Here is a 21,429-nt window from a genome sequence, read left to right as displayed (position 1 = left end):
GAGAAGGTTGGCTTCCGCCCAGATCCCTAGGCGAAAGGCAGACTCCATGAGAGATACCCCTCTCATCCCCCCATGGTGGTTGACATGCGCCTTGGCCGTCGTGTTATCTGTCCGAATCAGCACATGGGTGCTGTGGAGTGAGGATTGGAAGTGAAGGAGGGCCAGATGGATGGCCCTCAACTCCAGCCAATTCATATTGTGGGAAAAGTCGGAATCAGACCAGAGACCCTGAGCTACTTGGTCTTCCAGGTGAGTGCTACCAGACGAGGAGGTTCCCTAAAGAGGAACCCCTGAGAGATGGTTGGGGAGACCTACCAGTCCAGAGAGTGGAGGACCTCTGGAGTCAACCTGACCTTCACTAGGGAACAGCTGCTGTTGGTTTTCTGGAATGGCAGTAGAAATCACTGGAGGCAGCGGCTATGAAACCGCGCTGAAGGGACGATGGAGAAGCAGGAGACCATCTTCCCCAGCAGTTGAGACAGCTGGAGAAGAGGGACCCGCTGTCTCCTCCGTACCTCATAGATTAAGTCCCTGAGGCTGATCTGGCGTTCCCGAGACAGGAAGACCTTCCCCTGAGAAGAGTCGATAAGGGCTCCCAAGTGCACGAGACGAGAGGTGGGACGTTGTGGATGGGAGATGGAGACACCCCCGTTCTGACCACGAAAAGGCTGCCTACGATAAAAGGATTGATTGCGGCCCTCTTGTTTCTTAGTGGCCGGCTACAAGACCTTTTGCTTATCCTTGGACTCTACCAACAGAGGGTTTAATGGGGGACCAAAGAGAAGAGAGGAAGAATAGGGAGAGGAGGCTAGCCACTGCTTTAGCTAAAGCAGGCGTTGGGTGGAGATGGAGGATGCAATAGCCTTGGACGCAAAACGGGCCGCGTCCAAGGAGGCATCTGCAGTTTATTCTAGGGCCACCTTTAATTTGTTAATGTCCCTGCAAGCCCTAGAATCCCGGGCCAGAAGCCTCACGTGAAGTTGCCTTAGCCATAAGAGAGCAGAGCGACTGAAGAAAGAAGCAGAGGTACCCGCCCTGACAGCCCAAACCGAGGCCTGCTGTCCTTTGACCAGAGTTTGTTTTATCCTCTCGTCTTCAGGGCGAAGAGCCTCCTCAGAAGCTGCTGAGGCTGCATTAGGAGAAGAAAGGCCAATTATAGGCAAGTCAATAGAAAGTACCTCTAGAGCCTTGGTGAGTTCTGGTCCCACATTATACAGGCGCTTGTCCAAAGTATTGGGGAGGGGACATGTACCTGGTGATGCCCATTCGTTCTGGACCACATCTATGAAGAGTCTGGGTGACGGAATCATCTCCTTTTCTACCTTAGGCTGGATGAAGAGGGGGTCAGTAGTGTCAACTCTGTCCGCTTCCGTTCCCTGCTGTGCCTTGGGAGAAGGAATATTCGCCCGCAATCTTCTTGGACTTAAAAAAAAGACATTGAATAATAAACTGACAACGGTAGGTGGGTTGGGAGGGAGACCTTCATCTTCCGAGAGATCTGAATCTCTTGCCGGACGTTCCTCCTCTCTGAAAACTGATGGCTGACTGGACGTGCCAGGTAACTCATGCGATGAAGAAGCTGAGAGATCACCATTCCTGCGTCTGGAACCAGAAGAAGAAACAGACCTGCGTGGAGGACAATGGTTAGAAGACCTGTGTTTAATTCCTGCTGCTATGCCTCGTTCAATAGTCTCAGATATGATATCAGCCATGCCAGGTGAGTAAGAACGATGGAAGCGGGATGGGGGAAGAAATGTCCTCCTGGTAGAGGGCGTCCTCATCAGGAGTGATGCTCCTGCTGCCCTCAGATTCATCCCCACTGTTGGCCAGATCGCCGGTGCCCCGGGCATCCTCAGGTTGGATCATGGATGCAGCAGGGGAGAGATCATCCTTTGAATCGGAAGAAAGGTCAGGAGGACTAGGCTGAAGAGGCTCTGGGCCTGAAATAGACTGGATTCTGTGTTTTTGGTCTTGGTTCTGGCATTGCTGGGAGGGGCCTGAGTGGCAGTGTCCCTTTCCTGGAGGGGTGGATCGGCTGTACCCATGTGACTAGACCTTGGGGTCTTGGAAGCAGGCTCAGTAGGGGAGGCCTCCAGGGCAAATCTGTGCCTGTGTGCCCCAGATGAAGGTTGGTGGGTGGAGGCCATTCAGGGCCAGGAGAGGCCATGGCCTGTACTCACGGCTCGCTGAGTAGACAAAATGGCCACCAGAGCTCTTCACGCCAAAACAAAAAAGCCTATGGGTTGGGCGCCACGAGGTAGTCGAGGCTGCGGAACGAGGAAAGGTGTCGAAAGCCCTGTGGAGTGGCTGCGGAGGCAGCAGCGATAGTCCAGCGGCGGGAGCGCTGAGGACTGGTGGTGGCGTGCAGTGGCGGCGGCTTCTGGCCCAGTTGGCGGCTTGGTGGCAAGCGAGGGAGAGCCAGGGAGATCCAGCGGCAGCAGCAGCATTGAGCGGGGCCTCCAATGGCCAGTGCTGAGGAACTCTGCACTCGAAGAAACTTCTGAGGCTGCTGGCAAGTTTGGGAGGCAAAAGCCTCAAAGAATCCCTGGCAATTCTCCTCAGTAAGCCCAAGGGCTAACTGAAAGTCCTGGCTCCAAAGGGAGCAATCCCAGAAAACCCTTTTTTCTTCCTTGCAATTTGGAGATGAATTCAAGACAATTAATTTTGATTAGAGAAGCCAATTGAAGTTTTTAAGTAGAAAGTTGAGGAGAGAGCAATTAGCACTATCAGTTCAAATAGAACTGAGTCTAAAAAAAAGTGGGAGGACACTCCTCAGAGGCGATGACATCACTTTGGTAGACTCAGTTCTATTGGTTACTGACTGAGTTAACCCATTCATGACTGCTGTCTCCACCAACTTTGGAGAATAACCTGTTCTCTAGAGATTAGTGAGAAAATAAAAAAAGAATGCACTTACAAAGGAAGAAACTGCATTAAAACTTCTTACCAGTAAAATATAAACACCACATTTTCCCATTATGCACACACTAAATTTTACTTTAGTTTGGCATAGTAGTTAAGGAGTGAGTGCCAGTCCTACCTCAGCCACAAAGTTAGCTGGGTGACCTCGGGCAAACCACTTCTGAAAAAAATATGCCAAGAAAACAGCAGGGACTTGCCAAGCAGGTGCCAGGAGCTGACCTAAAGGCACCAAATAAATAAAAATAAAATCTTACTTGTTCTGTAAGATAGTCTTCAATACAGTTTTCATTTTTATCTGCACTCTCAGTTGGCTTTTGTAATTTCTGTTTAAGATCCCTAATAATTTGGTTTTTTCTTGCAATTTCAGATTCCATTTCTTTGAGTTTATTTTCAAACATCCTGAAAGTAAAAATAAAAATGGACAGTACTGATTCCAACTGATCTCATTAAAAGAAAATAATATTATTCAAGAGAATAAGATTGTATATGATGCATTGGTTTATCAATTGGTTTACAATTTTTAAAATCATATATGATACACAATACATACTGAATTGTTCATATTGAAAAGATGCAGTGTGGACAGAAATACATCCATCCATAATAAATAACACAAATTAACAGTTCAACATGATTATTCTGAAGAACATTTTGTATAGCTTTCAACTTTTTAAATATACAAAATAACAAAAAGGACCTTGTCCCCTAGAAATATGTGTTCCAAAGATGCATAAAGCTGCTATTAATTGGTATGTTTTTCATTAACGATAAGTTTCCAAATTTTGAAACTTATTCAAAAGTGCCAATAAACTTGAGAAATAAATTAACAGTTTTTGAAATATAGGGGGAAATAGATATATATTTATTTTCCATTATTTAGTTCTAGAGTTATCCTTTACTTTATAATGATAATTGGGATGAGAATTTCTATTGCTAACTTGTGATCATAAAGCAAGACATCATATGACAATGTCATTCAGCGATAGCAATACTGATAAAACAGCCATTGCTAAGTGAAAATCACAGGCCATTCAGTGAGAATCTTGTGACTTCCTGCCAGCTTCCTGAGGAGAAAAAACAGCAGCAGAATTTGCAATCCAACAGAGAAATGGTGAACATGTGACTGTGGGATGCCGCAACTATTATGTGAGCTGGTTGTCAAGTACCCAGATCACATCCACATGACTACGGAGGTACTGTAAAAACTGAAACTCCAAGGATTAGTTATTAAGTACCACTCATTTAACGCTGTCACAGTTTAGGTTGCTGAATGAGCGGTTGTTAACAGACAACAACCTGTACCTTGTTATAACTATGGATTTCCAATTCTTGGTGTCAGCATCTTCAAGTTTTGGGATTCTGCTTTCTGCGAAGTTTAATTTCTTTGTTGTCTCTTCCAATTCCACATTCAGTTTCTCATTTATTATTTCAAGGTTATTCTTTGCCATTCGCAGTTTTTCTGCATTTTCTACTTCCTATTGTCACAAAAAATATATTAATCATATTGAAACATGTTTCCAAATTAAGCTTCGAATAAACACTATGCCTGTGAGTTCCTTTCTTACCACTGATGCATGTGCCACAGCAAATCATATTTCTTGAAACCAAATTTCTATTAAATCTGAAAGAATGTGGTTTAATTATTCTAATTTACTAATCTTTATTAATCAGGAAGCTATGATTTGCTTGTATATCAATTAAGAATTCTGTTTCCAAAATGGGAAAGACTGAGCCCTGTTTATCTATAATTTCATTATAAATAATAATATACAGATTAATAAATAATATAGTTAATAATCTATTGCAATATTTTTTTTAAAATAAATGAGCTTCCTCAAAAATTCAACCAATGTTGTCACCCAACCCTAGATAGAATCAAACTATATTGAAAATTTGTCATACAATATTTATAATATATTTACCTTTTTCAGCTCTTTACGTATTCTGTCATTTTCAGCAATGATTTTTTCTGTGCCTTTAGTCTTCAATTCATATCGTGCACTTAGTTCACTTCCAAAGTGAAGTTTCAGTTTTTCCATTTCAGACTTAGTATTTTGTAAACAAATGAAAAAAGGAGGATTATGTCACAAATTGTTCATATTATTAAAATCTGAAAAAGCATAGTATCTATTTGTATATCGTAGAGCTTTTATCAATTTTTACAGAGCCGTATTATATTCACTTAAAATATAGTTTTTTAAAAAAAAATGTTTTCACATACACTGTATTATCCAAGTTCTAGAACTATTAGGATGATCCAAATTTATATAATTTATAATTAGAAATTCTAAAAGTAGAACTAAAACAGGAAAACAATAGATGAAGGGTTATTAATAAGACAGCTACCTCATGAGTTCTGGGATCCCAAGGACCTCAAGGGACCTTTGTAAACTCAGGAGTAATGAGACCACCTTCATAAATCACTATATATTTTTCAGATTAAATATTAAAACAAAAAAGCCTTTAAAATAGCATATGTTAGTTACCCTTAAGTCCTCATTTTCTTGCTCAAGTCTGGCAACTTTTTCATTAGAGACTACTCCGGGGGCCCTTTTTAGCTCTTCATTTTCTCTTTGGACTCTCTCTACAACTTTTTTCATCAAGCCAATTGTTTTTTCTAATTCTGGAATTGTTTTCCCACTCCTTCCAGCCTACATGAAGAAATAAGAGATGAATATATACATACACATACATTCATAGACTTATATGTAAGGCTGATATCTATGTGGTTATATCATATCTATTAATCTAGAAATACCATTTTCATTATATTAAAAGTCTCCAATAAATTATTTCTAACTATATTAATTTTCTTATTTGTGATATCTGCTTGCTATAGATATTTAGTTCAATATTAGATAGTATTGTTTAGAATACATAGTTCTATCACTCTACTTGAGAGACCACCTCCTGCCAGTCACCTCCCAAAGACCTATTAGATCTCACAGACTAGGCCTCCTCCGAATTCCATCTGCCGGCCAATGTCGGCTGGCAACTCCTCGGGGGAGGGCCAATCTCCCCGTTGAGATCCGGACGCTTACTACCCTTCCGGCCTTCCGCAAAGCAACTAAGACCTGGCTGTTCCAGCAGGCCTGGGGCTGTTGAACTATCCAGCCCCATTCGAGGTTACGACTGTTGTGAATTTTAAATTGTTGTTTTTATTTTATTTTTTGTATCCCCTTCCCTTTTTATTGTGAGCCGCCCTGAGTCTCTCGGGAATAGGGCGGCATACAAACCAAATAAAATCTAAATCTAAATCTACAGTTACATAATAGAAAAATATGAGGTAAAATAATAAATGCAAACCAATTATTTAGCAGCATTTTTTTCTATTTTGTTTTTTGTAATATTGCAAGATGTGAAGTACTTATAGAAGCAATGTGAACAAATTCTTTTGCAGTGAAATACACAGATGAAGCAAACCTATTTTGGGTTCATATTGTGTCAAAGAAAATCTATAAAGCATAACTTATGAGAAGTCATTTACACCTACTTGTGTATTAATGTCCCTACTAATCATCAGAGAAAATTGAATGTACAGATTTTGCTTCATTCCCATATTTCTAATATAGTTTAATAAGAACTCGGTGTTCTTATTAAAATTTACAGTTAAATGCAACTATGGGAAACATATTTTTCATGATTACAGCTAGGAGATATTTCAGCCTGGATATCTGTGGGAAGACAATTTATCTCCTCATGTGATAATAGATGCTTATTCTGGAATCAGAAGTGGATTAAATTCTGTTTGCTTGAACAAACAGAAGCTAAAGGTTACAATTAACTGCGGTTATAATCAGATTCCATGTTCTATAACTCATTTTGTACATTTTGTGGACACATTATATTGTAATAATGAAAACTTGTCTAAATCCTACAGGTTTATTTACTCTAAAAACCTGGATGGGACTAGTTACTAAGAACCATGGTGGCGCAGTGCTTAGAATGCAGTATTGCAAGCTAATTCTGCTGAGTGCCAGCAATTTGATTCTCACTGGCTCAAGGTTGACTCAACCTTCTATCCTTCCAAGGTCGGTAAAATGAGATCCTAGATTAACTGTTTAGAGAGGGCTGTAAAGCAATGTGAAGCGGTATATAAGTCTAAATGCTATTGCTATTGCTACTACACCAACTCTGCTTGGTGTGAGATAGTGATCCACTACATAGAATCCAAGGGTTTTTAGATCTGGATTGTTACATTTAGCTAAATGAATACTGGTGAATTTGGTGTGAATGGAATCTTCTGGATTTTTTGACATGATACAGTTCTTCTTATGTACTAAGATAGAATTGTAAAAAAATATTTTTTGTAACATATCACCAAATACAATTGATATAGTAATTAATACATTATTTTTATTCCTATTTAATTTTTGTCTCAGTTTTTAGTAAATCTTATGCTCTATTATTATAGGTAAAACAAATCATATCTCTCTACTTTGGGATAAGAACCTCTTCATTGCTGAAAGCCAAAGATTTTCTATTTTTTAATGCAGTTAATACAAGTTCTTAGCATTTATAAGATTCATTCCTGTACCCTTTTACAAATTCTATCATGTTATCTTACCCCTCTGACATTGCCTAATTTCCGCTCAGCTTCTCCCTTTTCTCGCTTCAGGAGCTCACACATTTCTTTTAAATCAGCTACTTGATTCTATTGAAAAAATAAAATGATAAACTCATTCTACGGAACACTTCTAAAAATAAAAATGTACAGTAAAATGGAAAATTCAAAATATGCATAAAGAAGTTAGGCTTCTCTGCAATATTCATCCTATTACAAAGGTACCTGGATACATGCAAGAAAGGATTATATGTTTACAACGAACTTCTTTCTAGTTATCTAATAAATACATACTAATAATAATTCTAATGATTTACAGTATGTATTTAACTACTGTGATTATTTACATTTATAATACCAAACCACTGTATCACTGTATCACTGTCACAAGAATCTGTTAATTTTTAAATCAGACAATTTACATTACAAAAGAAGAATGTGAATACAATGTTATTCAGGGTAATAATGCATAAGGATGATTGTGTTCTTACTAATCACTAGAAATTTCAATATTCCAAAGCTTTTGAAAAAAGGAGGAATCAGTGATAAAATCAGTTTATTATAACAACAGTAAAATAGTATAAAGATAAATGGGAGAAAAGGAACCATGTACTCAGCAGATTTTGATATGTAAATTCAGAATCTAAACAAAAATTGCATAAATATTTGATATTAAAATGTATTGCCTGATCAAAATTAATTTTAATGAGATGCACATATGAATGTCTTTAAAACAAAGGCTATTGTATAATCTACAATCATAGTCATATCTCATAAACAATTTCATTGTGAAATAATTTATTTCCAATAATCTAAGGTACAGGGGTATATACAGAAATTGATCCACTGATATATCTGAGCAGTTGTTACAAATTCATTTTTTTAAAAAAGAAACAGTAATTTTCTGCAGACCATCAGATTCATAAAATAAAAATATACCTTTAATCTTGGCAAGTCCTTATTGGCTTGTTCTAACTGGAATCGTAACTCCATATTTTCAGATGACAATATTAGATTCTCCTTTTGAAACTCTTGTTCTTTTTGATGTTGATCATCTGATCCTATCCCTGATGTCTTCAGAAGAAAGTTAAGTTATAATCAATGTTTAAAAGCTTAATAGTTGGCATTTTAAGATATTTAACAAATAGCAATGCTATTTAAGAATACTTAAATCTTTAATTATTAATTAAATTAATACTTTAATTAAGTATTAAAGAATACTTAATGGAACCTTAATTATATTTCCCATAATTCTGATGACAGGAAGCAAAAAAGCAACTGCTACTATAAAGAAAATGTGTATACAATCCCTTCAAACTTATTTGCACTTTTTATTCAAAACATGATCTTGCCAACGCAGCATATAAAACCCAAGATGTCTAAAAAGTAAATCTACAGTCTATTATTTAAAAGACTTCAGCAACCTGAATAGTTTACAGAAACAACATAAATATAATAATATTTTCCTTCCATTCAATCATATCCAATTGCAGAACAATTTCCTGCACTTTTCTTGACAAAGCTTTTCAAAAGTGGATGGCCGTTGCCTTTTTTCTAGGAGAAGTGAATAGCCCAAGCTCACCCAGATGCTTTGTGCCTAAACTGGGTTAGAACTCCTGGTTTTCAGCCTAATGCCTGATCTGATCTGATCCACAAGCTACCTCTATAAATAATAAATAGCATAAAATATACTATTATAATTGTTGGTGCTATGTTCAAAAACATTGTACTAAAATAATCATAAAAATATTGACAAAATCACTGGAACTTATAATCTACTATAGCAATGAATTTTATCTTGAAAAAGTATTTATAAGCTTAACTTACTGATGGCCTTGAACATGTGTCTCGGGGAAGCTGTTTCTCTAGTACTAGTAGTTTTTCTTGTAGATATCTGTTTTTTAAGTGCAAATCTTCTACAACAGCATCCCGAGGGACAGCATATTGTGTTCTTGATATACAAATGAAAAGATTACTTAATAACTGCACAATTTGACACGTGATTCATATTTCATATAAAGAAATGGCTTATATTTGTGTGACTATGTGATAAGGTTGGTTTAATCATAAACATTAGTTAAAAGAAAAAAGTCTTCTTTGGGTTGAATTGGACTTCTGATTTACATATATTTTAATGAATAATTATTGGCAAAAATACAAAATTGCCATTCCTTTCAGTTGCTTCTCAACTGTCACTAATCCATAATCCTGAGATTTCATAAAAAGTTCTCCACCCAGATATTAAAAAGAGACTTATTCAATTTTTAAACATCAATCATCGACAGGAGTATTATCACATTGCATTGTAAGCTAGCTTAAAAATCACTGAATTCTTTGGAAGAAAGAAATATGTCAGTATATAAAATGAATTTCAGAACTGTTCTCCTTATACTGACCTTCCTAAATGAAGGAGCGAAAGTTAGTACAGAAATGTGTACAGGTAAATCTCAGTGACTGCATCGGACAGCGATCACTCAGTGATGAAAAAGTAACTTTGAGACCAGTGCCCATATTTATAACCTTCACAGTGTCTGTCCGTCTGTCTGTCTGTCTGTCTTGTTCACCATTACACTCAGTCAGTACACATTGTTCTGTACCTGATCCATGTTTTCCCCTCTCCTTACAGAAGAGTTTTCGTAAACAAGTTATCTCTTCCTATACTGCTTGTCTCTGCAGTGCTTCTCTAAAAGTATTAACTGCAACTTAACATGCTCAGTTTTGTGGACTTAGTTGATTAGAGCAGTGGTCCCCAACCCCCGGTCCGCGGCCCGGTGCCGGGCCGTGGAGTACCTGGCACCGGGCCGCGCAGCGGCCGGGGGCCATGCAACGGCCGACTCTTCACTCATGCAGTGCCATCGCCGGAGGGGGGGAGCTGCGCGGAAGCACAGGAGCAAGTGAGGCGAGGAGGAAGAATCCCCCGCTACTACACCACCCCCTCCCCGAGTCAGCCGTCCCCTCAGTGAACGCCTCCGCCTCTTTCTCCTTTCTCGCCTCAGTCGGCTCGCCTGGAAGCGAGGCGAGGAGGGGGCGGACTATGCGCTGGAAGCGGAGCCCTTGGAGGCCCTGGCGGCTTCCCCGGCGGTCATTGCTGGCCGCTCTCTTCTTTTTCTCGCTGTCCTCCTCGGCTCAGTCGTCTCCGAGTTGCCCAGGGAGGGGCGGCGCGCCCGGGACGGAGACGGCGCTTCCCCGCCCGGCCTTGGCTTGTGAGAAGGAACGGCGGGAGAGGGAGGGAGAGAGAGAGAGAGAGAACGTCGGGCAGCCGAGGGCGGGGGGGTATTTTGAGGGGAGATCCAAAATTTCACCAACGGGCATCGGTGAAGCGCGCTCTTTCTCTTCCTCACAAAACACATTTCCTTTCCCCCCACGCGTAGTTATTGGCGATATGGACTCTTGGACTCTTACCCAGCCAGATCAGTATCAAACATTTCCCTGACCTCAGCAGAAGCGAGGTTTTTTCTTCTCCTTTCTCTCCTTAATACTGTATTCTTTTTACATTGCTATCCTCTGGCTTATTTAATTTTGCCCTTGCTCCTTTTATCTTTGACCTTGATTAATTCAGCTGTTTATTCCTTAAAATCTACATACAAAATGGAAGGTGGGATATGATTCAGGTGATGAATTGGGAAGGTGGATTTAAAACAACGCCCCCCCACCCCTGCGCATGCTCAGCGGGCCACGGTAAAATTATCAAAGGCTGACTGGTCCGCGGCGATAAAAAGGTTGGGGACCACTGGATTAGAGCCCTTCAGCTGCCTAAAAATTAAATTTTACATTAAAGACTTTTGTTTGCCTCCTAAGACTTCACTAGGCAAACAGTAGGAGTTAAACTTAGGGTTGTGCATTCTCCACTGTTTGCCTGCTTACTCTCTAGTAATCCCTTTCTCTCCAATGAATATAAAAAGATTAATTTCCTTCATTCTAATTATCCCAGCATCAGGCTGAGCATTCCAAAGAACAGAGGAGTGAAGAAAAAAGAGTATATGATTTGACGCAAGTTCTGGAAAATTTCTCTGCTGTTTGGGATCATATCCTGACACCGTAAGTCAAAGGAAAACTCATGTAAAATAGTAAGCATAGTTGCAGTCACATGATTTTCACACTAATTGCTTTGCTTAATGACCAAGTCATCTGTCCCAATATTGGTTGCTAAATGAAAACTCAATTTTCATGAGCTGAGGTTGTCTGAAAGAGCTGCCTGCCAAAGAATGTCAGCTTCCTTTTTTGTGGGCAGGTGGTGAAATGAATTCAGATCCTGATCATTTAAGCTCCATTTCTGCACCCTACCAAAGGAGTTCCCTTCTATGCATTGAGAGGGTCTTAACTCCTTCAGTGGGGTAGAGAAACAGGACTCAGATCCTGAAGATCTGAGCTTGGTTCCTGCATCCTGCTAAAGCTGATCCCTTCCACCCAGGGAAAGAGGCTGATATCCTTTGACAGCCACTTCTTTCAGCCAGCCCCTAGAGACAAGCAGAAAGCAGAGAGCCCGCACCATACAGTAAGTAAGGCACATGAGGTACCTCAGGTAGGGTACCTTTAGCTGGCTTGATGCAGACTGTGCATGAGTGTTTCTCAGAGGCTGAAAATCCTATTTGGATTTGGGCAGGGAAGATTTTCAGCTATTAAACAGAACCTCTACCCCACATTCCTGAGGCATCCCACACTCCTTACCAGGGACTTTATCTGCTTAACAACATGCGTGATCACTTAACATCGGCAACAGAAGTGCCAGGATTGTGGTCATTGAGCAAAGCAATTACATGAGCAGTCACATGACATCTTGCTTAACAACAACTTCATTCAATGCCTAAGATAATAAAATTGATTTTTTTCTTACTTCAGGTGAACAACTTCATTCTCCAGATCCATATTTTGTTTACGAAGCTCTTCTAATTCTCGCTCTGATTCAGATGCTCTGACTCCCATAACATGATCAACGGTGACACTGCAGCTTTTGAGTTTCTTCTGCAAAGTATTTTTTTCTTTTTCAGCCCTGAAATATGTAATTTTTATGAATGCAACTTGTTTTCATGTGGATGAAGTATGCAAAATTAAATGTGTGCTAAATATTTATTAAAATAATATATATAATATGATATACCGTATTTTTCAGAGTATAAGACACACCTTTTTCCCACAAAAAAGAGGCTGAAAATCTGGGTGCGTCTTATACACTGAATACAGCATTTTTTTGCCTCCTGAAACCCCACCCCTTTACCAAAATAGCCATGCATAGCTTGTAGAAGGTTTTCAGAGAGCACTTGGAGGCTGAGGAGGAAAGAAATTTTGCCCCCCACAGCCCCCAGGAACACTCTATAACTGGGATGGCGAACCTATGGCACATGGCTTTATAGGAGCCTGGGAGGGCGAAAAGAGCCTCCCCCGCATCCCCCAGAGGCCCTCCGGAGGCTTCAGGAGCCTCCCTGAAGCCTCCAGAGCGCAAAAAAGTAGCCCTATGGGCAAACCAGAAGTTTGGGAACACACTTCCGATTTGCTCATAGGGTCGGTTTAAGTGCTCTGGAGCCTTCAGGGACCTTCAGGCTTCCCTGAAGGCTCTGGAGGACTAAAAATAACCCTACGAGCAAACCAGAAGTCACCCCTGAAGGTCCCTGAAGCCTCCAGAGGGCCTTGGGGGGGGGGAGGCTGTTTTCGCCCTTCTGGGTTTCTATAAAGCCTCTGGAGCCTGGGGAGGGCACAAAAGCATGCAAAAAATGGGGGGTCATGTCTGTCATGCGCCTATGCGCACTGGGGGGTCTCGCATTGTATTATGGATGCAGAATGCCCACGCACGCCCCTCCTGCGCCCCCCCCCACTTATGGCACGTGAGCCAAAAAAGGTTCGCTATAGCTGCTCTATAAGCTTCCTAATGTCCCCCCCCCCCCGCCGCTCTCCATGAACACTCTACAAGCCTCCTAAGGGCTATTCATGCCCTTTAAAAAAAAAACCAGGCCCGTTTTCGCAAAAAATGGGCCGTTTTTGGGAGGTTTGCAAAGTGCAAAACCTTTTTAAAAAAAATTTGCCTCTTCAAAATCTTGGTGTGTCTTATACTCCGGTGTGTCTTTTACTCTGAAAAATACGGTATATTCATTAAAACAAACCTTTTACTTCCTCTTGCAGCTTTATTCATTTTCAATTTTTTTCAGTGAAAAACACCTTTTACAAAAGCATTTTGAAATGTGTGCTCTAGAAGCAATTTCTAAAAAAGATATATTGCTATTTAAGTTAATATATTACTGTTGAATGATATATATATAAATGTTCTGTACCATATTTGATTTCCATTTTTGCTAATGATTACTTTTAGTAGTTGCTTGTGGTGATTTCTGATGAAGTAGTAAGATTGTAAAATGCATTTATTAATGTGAAAAATGTATTATGGCTCAGAATATATTTTTTCAGAGGAGATCAATTCTTATCAAATACATTTAAACAGCAATAAGTTTTGATATCATAGGTAATAAAAAATGGAAAAAATCAAACTAACTTGGAAAAAAGTTCCTTCATTGTGTTAAGCTGTTTGCTTAGGGATTCTATCTCCTTTTCTTTTTCTTTCAGCTTGTTTCTCATCCCATCAGCTTTGGTCTGCCATTTTTTACATTCCTCCCATTTAATTAATTCTTCCCTTGGGCTCTATAAAGTGAAGAAAAACAAAATGAACAATCTTCCCCTTTAAAGGTTTGCAATTTATCAGTCTCTAATGAAGCATACGTTTCTTGAAAATATGTGCCTTTGCATGTATAAACAAATACTATATGTAACATACCATTTAATAAAATACCATATATAATTACAAAATATGGGAGGGGCATAGCAAGTCAGAGATAAGTCATATTGGCTAAGGACATTTTATATCATACTTTCAACATCCTGTCTTCTCTTGGATTCTTTTTTTCTGATTCATCGCTCTTCTTTCCAAGCTCTGTTTCCATTCTTTTTATTTTTCTTTGAAGTTCATCTATTAGAATTTGCTCATCAGCCTTGCCCTGAAAAATAAAGAATTGCTTAAATCATAGTTCCTGTACATCACAAGTGACAAAGTACTACAACATTAGTATAAAGGCATTAATATTAATATAATACTTTATAATGGCATAAAGACTGACAAGTATGAGTATTTCAAAATTAGCAATTTCACAGGTTCATTTGAAAAAAGTGGATACCGCATAGATATTAATAGTTTGTGATTATAAATGTTGTTATATGTGTAACTGGAATTTCACTTGCTGAAATGACATAGAACAAGATGCAAGAAACATGTGAAAGCATTTGTCAACCCTGAAATTCGCCAAACTTTGGCCATTTTCTCTAGGGAGGTTTCTCTTTTCATTGCTTCCGGGCTGACACAGCCTGGAGCGAAGGGGCCATGGAGTGGGGTGTCAAGATAGTTAAGAGTATTGTAGCCTAAATAAAATTCTTTCCCCTAGGAATCCAGGATGGTGCAGATGTTCAAAAGGTAGAGACTGGGGTCACCTAGCAACTGGAGAGTATGCTGATTCAACCATGTGATTGGAGACTCTGAGGAGACGTGACAAAGTTTTACTTTGAGTGAAAAACCGATGGGAACTTACAGCTGGTTTTTTTCACCAGGAACATGCCAATTTGATATGTCCCAATTAAAACGTTCGAGGAAATTGCCTGCCTCGAAGTTCTTATTGAATGGGATGTATTACTTGGAACCCTGACATAATTCTTCAAGCTTAAAAAAGAAACCTAGATGATGGAACAAATGTGCTCTAAGCAGAGTTCTGCATGAATGCAGTGTGATTTGTTTCATGACTGGATGATCAATTGCAGTGCTAAAAAAATAAAACAGCCAACAAACCAACAAAAAATGTCCTATGACAAAAAGGACTATTTACCTGAATTGAACTGGTTAATCTTTTATTCTGATTTTTCAGTTCTTCATTATCTTTTTCCATATCATCTTTCTCCCTTAGAACTTTAGTGTAGGCTTTCGTTTTTTTCTGAAGTTCTTGATTTAAATCATCCATATCATCTAATAGAGAATTCTCTTTATTTTTGCTTAATTTAAGAGCATCTTTAAGTTTCAACAATTGGTCATTCAAATCTTCAATCTGACTCTAAGAAATTAATATATATTAATATTATTTAGGACAACTAAAGAATGAATGATAGCATTCAATTCATAGGAGGGAAAAGGTTGAAAGCATTAATTTCTGGCAATAGAAGATAGCGTCTTATCTTAGTTGCAAAACACAGGAAAAATCAGTTGTATTTAATGGCTCCCAATTCAAAGCCACAAATTGTTTTTTACCACTGCATCCATTTTCTCAATATTATCTACTTTTGCTGACTGTGACTTTACAATTCGCTTTATCTGAGAAGAAGAGGATCTCTAAGAGAGTTTCCTAGTTTCATGGTTCCTGCTTGAATAGAAAATGGGACACCAGGGCCAGGAAAGCCTCTGCTCAGATTTTGTTTGTGTATCAAATGCAGCCATTCCTACAGCAGGAAGAAACAGTAAAAACATCTGCCACAAGGCCTAGAGAACAACATTGAGGGCAGTCAAGGCTACGATATACAAGTGTCTGATAATAATATTTTATGGACTAATATTGATTTTATGAGTTTCTGTTTTGGTTATATGTTTTTCTTATGGCTTTATATTTTATTGTTGCAGGCCAGGGGTGTCAAACTAGCACCCTGCGAGCCAGATACATCATGCACAGGCCACACCCACCCCGGCTCTGCAAAGGCAAAAAATATCACAATACGTCACAACATCATGTGACGCGATCGAGTTTGACACCCATATTGTAGGCCATCCAAGATCAGGTGAAGAATTCTTACAGTGGTGCTTAAAAGTTTTTGAAACCTTTTGAATTTTCAATATTTCTGTGTAAATATGATTTAAAACATGATTTTTTTCCAAAATCCTAAAACTAAATAAAGAGAGCCCATTTAAACAAACCAGTTAAAAATATTATACTGAAAAATTCAAAATGTTCACAAACTTTTAACAACCACTGTATTTGAATTTTTAAAATTTACTTTTTTCCCATTTTGTTTTATTTTTTTGGGCTAAAGTTGTAATGCAATTGAATTGAACTGCTAGCCCATTGGAAGAATTGTAATACTCTAGATATTATTAATTATTGCAAAATATTATGAGGTTCTAATTTATTATTATTTTTCTAGGAAAATATTCAGAACCATATTCTTTTCTGATACATTGTGTTAATAAATATCTTCTTGTGAAATCTCAATTTGTAATACTTGTATTGCACTTGAAATGGTATTCTTTTGACTATGCGGCAGCAAACTAATAGAAATACTGGTAGTATTTCAGCTGTTATATTTCTTTCTGACTATAAAAATAATTTATTATTCTATATCCAGCTCCATTCTGGGAAAGTGTTTTTTGTTATAGAAAGCATCATACATACATCTTCCTATTTTTGTATAATCCAGGTAGACTTATTTAAGCAGTTATTTCAGATGTCCTGATATAGTAGAAATGTGTGTGCCTGTGATTGTTATATCATACTGACATATAATCTTTTGATACTGTTTTTCCTGTTTAATCTGTTATAGATATGCTTTGATAAAAGAAAATTATACATATGCCTCAAATAACCATTTCACAATAAATACTGTTCATCTAAAACCCAGAAAGATGAATGCCCTCTGGAAAACTTGACGAGATTTCCTTCAAAACTCTATCAGATAACTGTTAATAACTTAAGCTGAAACTTTTGAATAAATAGTAATCACTCATATCTTGCTTTTGCAATTCAAAGTTTCAGAAATTATCCAAATAATTGCCCATTCTTTTATTTTGCCTCTTCTATTATTGATTGCCTTTTATTAATAACTGCCATTACGTTTGTAATTTTTGGCTAGAAATACTTTTGGGAGACAAATAATTTTCCTAGCTTTCCCTCAATTATTTAAAAAACAAAACAAAACAGAACAATTGTGTCTCAGCAGATTGGAATATCCAATATCAAAGATGTTGGAGAGTCCAAAACTGACTGACGTCCTTGGCCACCAGGACAGAAGGGAGAAATGAATAGCATTTCTATTTCCCATTATTTGGTTTAATATAGATAGATAGATAGATAGATAGACAGACAGACAGACAGACAGACAGACAGATCCCACCTTATAAAGAAAATATATCCACTCCTCATTTAATGAAAAAGTTATGTTCCAGTGACTTGGTTGTAAAGCAAAATAGTTGCTAATTATTGTATACCATGCAGAGTCTCTCTTTGAGGGAGATGGGCAGTACAGAAAAGTTAACAATAAATTTAAAACATGTAACTGAAAGCCACTGTGAAAATTGCTGGTTGCTGCTATGTCATTCAGAGAAAGGTCTCATATAGGTATACCAATATTGTTTTCACCTTGGCATGTATTGTTGACAGATGAACAAAATTTGGATGTAAATGTATGCATTGGTCAGAAAATAAATTTTTAATTACCATATTTGTGAATGGTCGCTAACTGATGTAGTTGCTAAATGAAGAGCATTTGCATCCATTCCAATTGTGAACTTTTTGGGGACAAAAAAATGCAATTTTCAAAGTGAGATAAATTGCTGCTAGACACTGTTTTGGTATGAAAACAAACCAAACCAAAATGCTGGTTCCTTTTTACCCTCAATTCCTTTGTGTGCTTGTCAACAATTTGCTGAACATTCATATGTGCCTCCTTTTGTGATGCTACAGAAATGATCTGTTGTTCTGCAGCTGCTGTCATTTCTGCTCGGAGTTCCAGAAGTGCCTTGCTCAAAGCCTAAAAATATCATTAAAAAGATACAAATAAGCTCTGTAAATTAAAAAAAAAATAACTATCATTATTTGTATATGTAAATAAACCCAGAATTTAACTTTCTGTAGAACTGAAGTTGCAATCTTTTCTGGCTGAGGTTTTTGAGTGGTATTTTTGGAATAAACTGCAAAAATCAATAAATAAGGCTACAGAAAATTTTATTTAATTTATAAGTAACATTATTTATATAAGTCTATGTATAACTTTCTGTGTGTGTGTGTGTGTCCTCAACTTACAACTATAATTGAACTCAAAATTTGCTTTTAAGTGAAACGTTAACTGAGTTTTGTCCCATATTATGCCCTTTCCTGCTTCAGTTGTTAAGTGAATCACTGCAGTTAATAAGTTAGTAACTCAGTTGTTAAGTGAATCTGGCTTCTCCATTGATTTTGCTTGTCAGAAGTTTGCAAAACCTTAGTCATATGGTCACAGAAGGTCACATGACCTTGGTATATAGCAATGGTCATTAATATGAATCAGTTGCCACGCATCTGAATTTTGATCACATGATCATGGGACTGCTGCAAAGGTCATAACTGTGAAAAACGGTCATAAGTCACTTTTTTCAATGCTGTTGTAACTTTGAACGGTCACTTAAATGAACTATTGTAAATTGAGGTGTGTGTGTGTGTGTGTGTGTGTGTGTGTGTGTGTGTGTGTGACAGTCAGTAAAGCATCTCAGGTACTGGACAGTTTGGGATAGAAAGAAATGAAAGGACTATCTCTATTTTGCAATCATCATGCACCATGCAAACTAAGTAAGAGAACAAAAGAAAAAAACGCAGTATTGAAAGTCTGCCAGCTCCGTAAAAATGTTGGCAGATAGGGAACGTTTAATATGGCTTATAAAATGACTTTGGCTGTCTTTGCATAATATACATCACCAAGAAGCTTGTCAATGATTGCACCTATCTCCTCCCTAGATCTAATCTCAAAAAATTGTGAAATAATCATACTTACTTTTTGTTGCTTCTCTTTTAAAGCTAGCTGATTCTTTAGTCGTTCCACTAGATTCTTCATTGTAGTTGTTGGAGACCTGTTATTTGCTTGTCTTTGTATCTCCAATTCACTTTTTATATTCAGTAGTTCTTTTCCCATTTTTGACAATAAACTCCTTAAGTCTTCTATTTCATCTTGCAGTTTTTTAACTCTACACTGATGCTTCTCCTCAAGCCTAGTGCAACAAAATAATATATAAAACTGAATTCCACTATTAAACTGAGCACAGCCAGGTAGACTAAGAAATATTCAAATATTATTCATAAATATTTCTCACACTGTCCTAAATTTATATCAGAATTTAGTAAACTAAACTAATTTACTGGTAACTAAACTCAGTCATGTTATTAAAAGGTGAGTAGTGAGACAATGATAATAGCTCTAAAAATAATGTTCAACTAATTTTAAATTTATACAGTGATAATTCAAAATTTAATTATTTATGCAACACAAGACTCAGTTATAAGTCAAGAAAACAGATCAAGAATTTCTAATATCACAACTTCATTCTAAACTTACTGGGCCCTGATGTTATCAAACTCATTGATTTTTACTGCAGTTATCTGCTTTTGCTTCTGCAAATCAGTTGATGTTTTCTTTAATTTGCTGAGAAGAGAATTAAGGGAGCTGTCCTGTTCTGCTATAGTTTGTTCCAGTTCTGCCACCCGAATTAAATGTTTACTTGCTGGAACAGCTAAAGAAGGCTTTTGAATCAACTCCTGTAGAACAACGAAGATTGAAATAAATCTTTCTGTACTCATTTATTACACTTTAACATCAAAAATCAAAGTTTCTTGCCAATACATTTGTAAAAAGAGGTTAATTTAGCCTGTATGATTCTCAATTCAGAACATATACATCAGTCAAAATTAGGAATTTTCAAAGTCACAAGAATTTCAATATTTGATTTAAATATTCTCCTTGTAGTCATCAGTAGGATGATATATTTTTCCCCAGATCACAGATTTTACTCCTATGCTAAAGAAACAAACGCAAAACGCAAAGAAATTGTATTTTTAAGCTTTTTGCTAGGTAAGAGACATTAAGGAAAAATACTGGTACCATGTTTCCCCGAAAATACGACAGGGTCTTATATTTTTTTGACCCACAAAATATGGCCTTGGGCTTATTAGAGGGGGCGGGCTTATTGTTTTGGTGTTGCTCTATGGTTATGGGCAGGCTGTCAGAAGACTTTGTCTGGCAGCCTGCCCATAACCATAGAAAACACTCCTAGAGCGGCCGCTGCTGGAAGAATCGGAAGCCAAGTTCCGGAGTTTGGAAGCCGCAGAAGAAATTTTGCTCGGAGCTCGGCAGCAGCTGCAAGAGCCCAGAGCATGGTGGGGCTGGGAGGCATGTGAGCTGGGGGTGGAGCAGGCGCTCGCGCAACCCCCCCTCTGCAGCCAGGCAGTGCTCCATGCACTGACCTAGGGGGTATCCTGAATGTGCCCAGCCGCAGCAGCTGGGGGGCGGGCAGAGCACCACATGGCTTGGCGTCTTAGGGATACTCCCTACATCAGTGAATGATGCTCTGCCCGGCGAGGGGGTTTGCCATGTGGCTGCTTGTGATCATGGTCACGTCATGACTGCTTCGCCCCTGAGGCTGTGCCCGGCTCTTTGGGAGCCCGTTTGTAAGGGAGCAGCCGCCCGGCAACTCCCCTCTCCAGCCAGGCAGAACGCCACTCCCCAACCTAGTGATATCCCGAAGGTGCCAAGCAATGTGAGTGCCTTTCTTCCACCCCTCCGGCTCCCACGGCTTGGCACCTTTGGGATACCACTAGGTCGGTGAGCGGTGCTCTGCCTGGCCAGAGAGGGGGGGGTTGTCCAGGGGCTTATTTTCAGGGGGGGCTTATATTTTTGCCCACCCATAAAATGTGGCAAGGCTTTAGTTTCAGGACATGTTGTATTTTTGGGGAAACACGGTAGTCCACAACTTATGACCGCAATTGGACCCAATATTTATGTTGCTAAGTGAGAAATTTGTAAAGTGAGTTTTTTATGACTTTTCTTGCCATATTTGTTGAGTGAGTAGTTGTTAAATTAGTACACAGTTAAGTGACTCTAGTTTCCTAATTGAGTTTGCTTGTCAGAAGGTTGCAACATGACCCCAGGAGACTGCTACTATCATAAACGTCAGACAGTTGTCAAGCATC

At 38.6% G+C, this 21,429-nt stretch overlaps 1 protein-coding gene across 4 annotated transcripts in view; it reads right to left on the bottom strand.

Moving 5' to 3' along the window:
• CEP290 (centrosomal protein 290) overlaps positions 1–21,429 on the bottom strand; it is a 75,885-nt gene that overhangs the window by 9,385 nt on the left and 45,071 nt on the right. For all 4 annotated transcript variants that reach the window (XM_087723367.1, XM_087723368.1, XM_087723369.1 and 1 more), the window contains 14 exons: positions 19,799–19,998; positions 19,241–19,454; positions 18,107–18,244; positions 15,343–15,564; positions 14,341–14,466; positions 13,968–14,113; positions 12,321–12,476; positions 9,314–9,437; positions 8,426–8,560; positions 7,490–7,576; positions 5,409–5,573; positions 4,845–4,967; positions 4,225–4,397; positions 3,177–3,321 (listed from right to left, as the gene is read on the bottom strand). In XM_087723367.1, coding sequence (XP_087579493.1) covers positions 3,177–3,321; positions 4,225–4,397; positions 4,845–4,967; positions 5,409–5,573; positions 7,490–7,576; positions 8,426–8,560; positions 9,314–9,437; positions 12,321–12,476; positions 13,968–14,113; positions 14,341–14,466; positions 15,343–15,564; positions 18,107–18,244; positions 19,241–19,454; positions 19,799–19,998 — 2,154 coding nt within the window. The remainder of the gene's footprint in view (positions 1–3,176; positions 3,322–4,224; positions 4,398–4,844; positions 4,968–5,408; positions 5,574–7,489; positions 7,577–8,425; positions 8,561–9,313; positions 9,438–12,320; positions 12,477–13,967; positions 14,114–14,340; positions 14,467–15,342; positions 15,565–18,106; positions 18,245–19,240; positions 19,455–19,798; positions 19,999–21,429) is intronic.

Source organism: Thamnophis sirtalis, unplaced genomic scaffold (genome assembly GCF_051295495.1).
Source record: "Thamnophis sirtalis isolate CommonGarterSnake01/CBP01778 unplaced genomic scaffold, rThaSir2_p1.2 scaffold_9, whole genome shotgun sequence".
In the NCBI taxonomy this organism is placed as follows: Eukaryota; Metazoa; Chordata; class Lepidosauria; order Squamata; family Natricidae; genus Thamnophis; species Thamnophis sirtalis.
The sequence above is the reverse complement of the archived record's forward strand: the minus strand, read 5'-3'. Positions and strand labels throughout refer to the sequence as shown.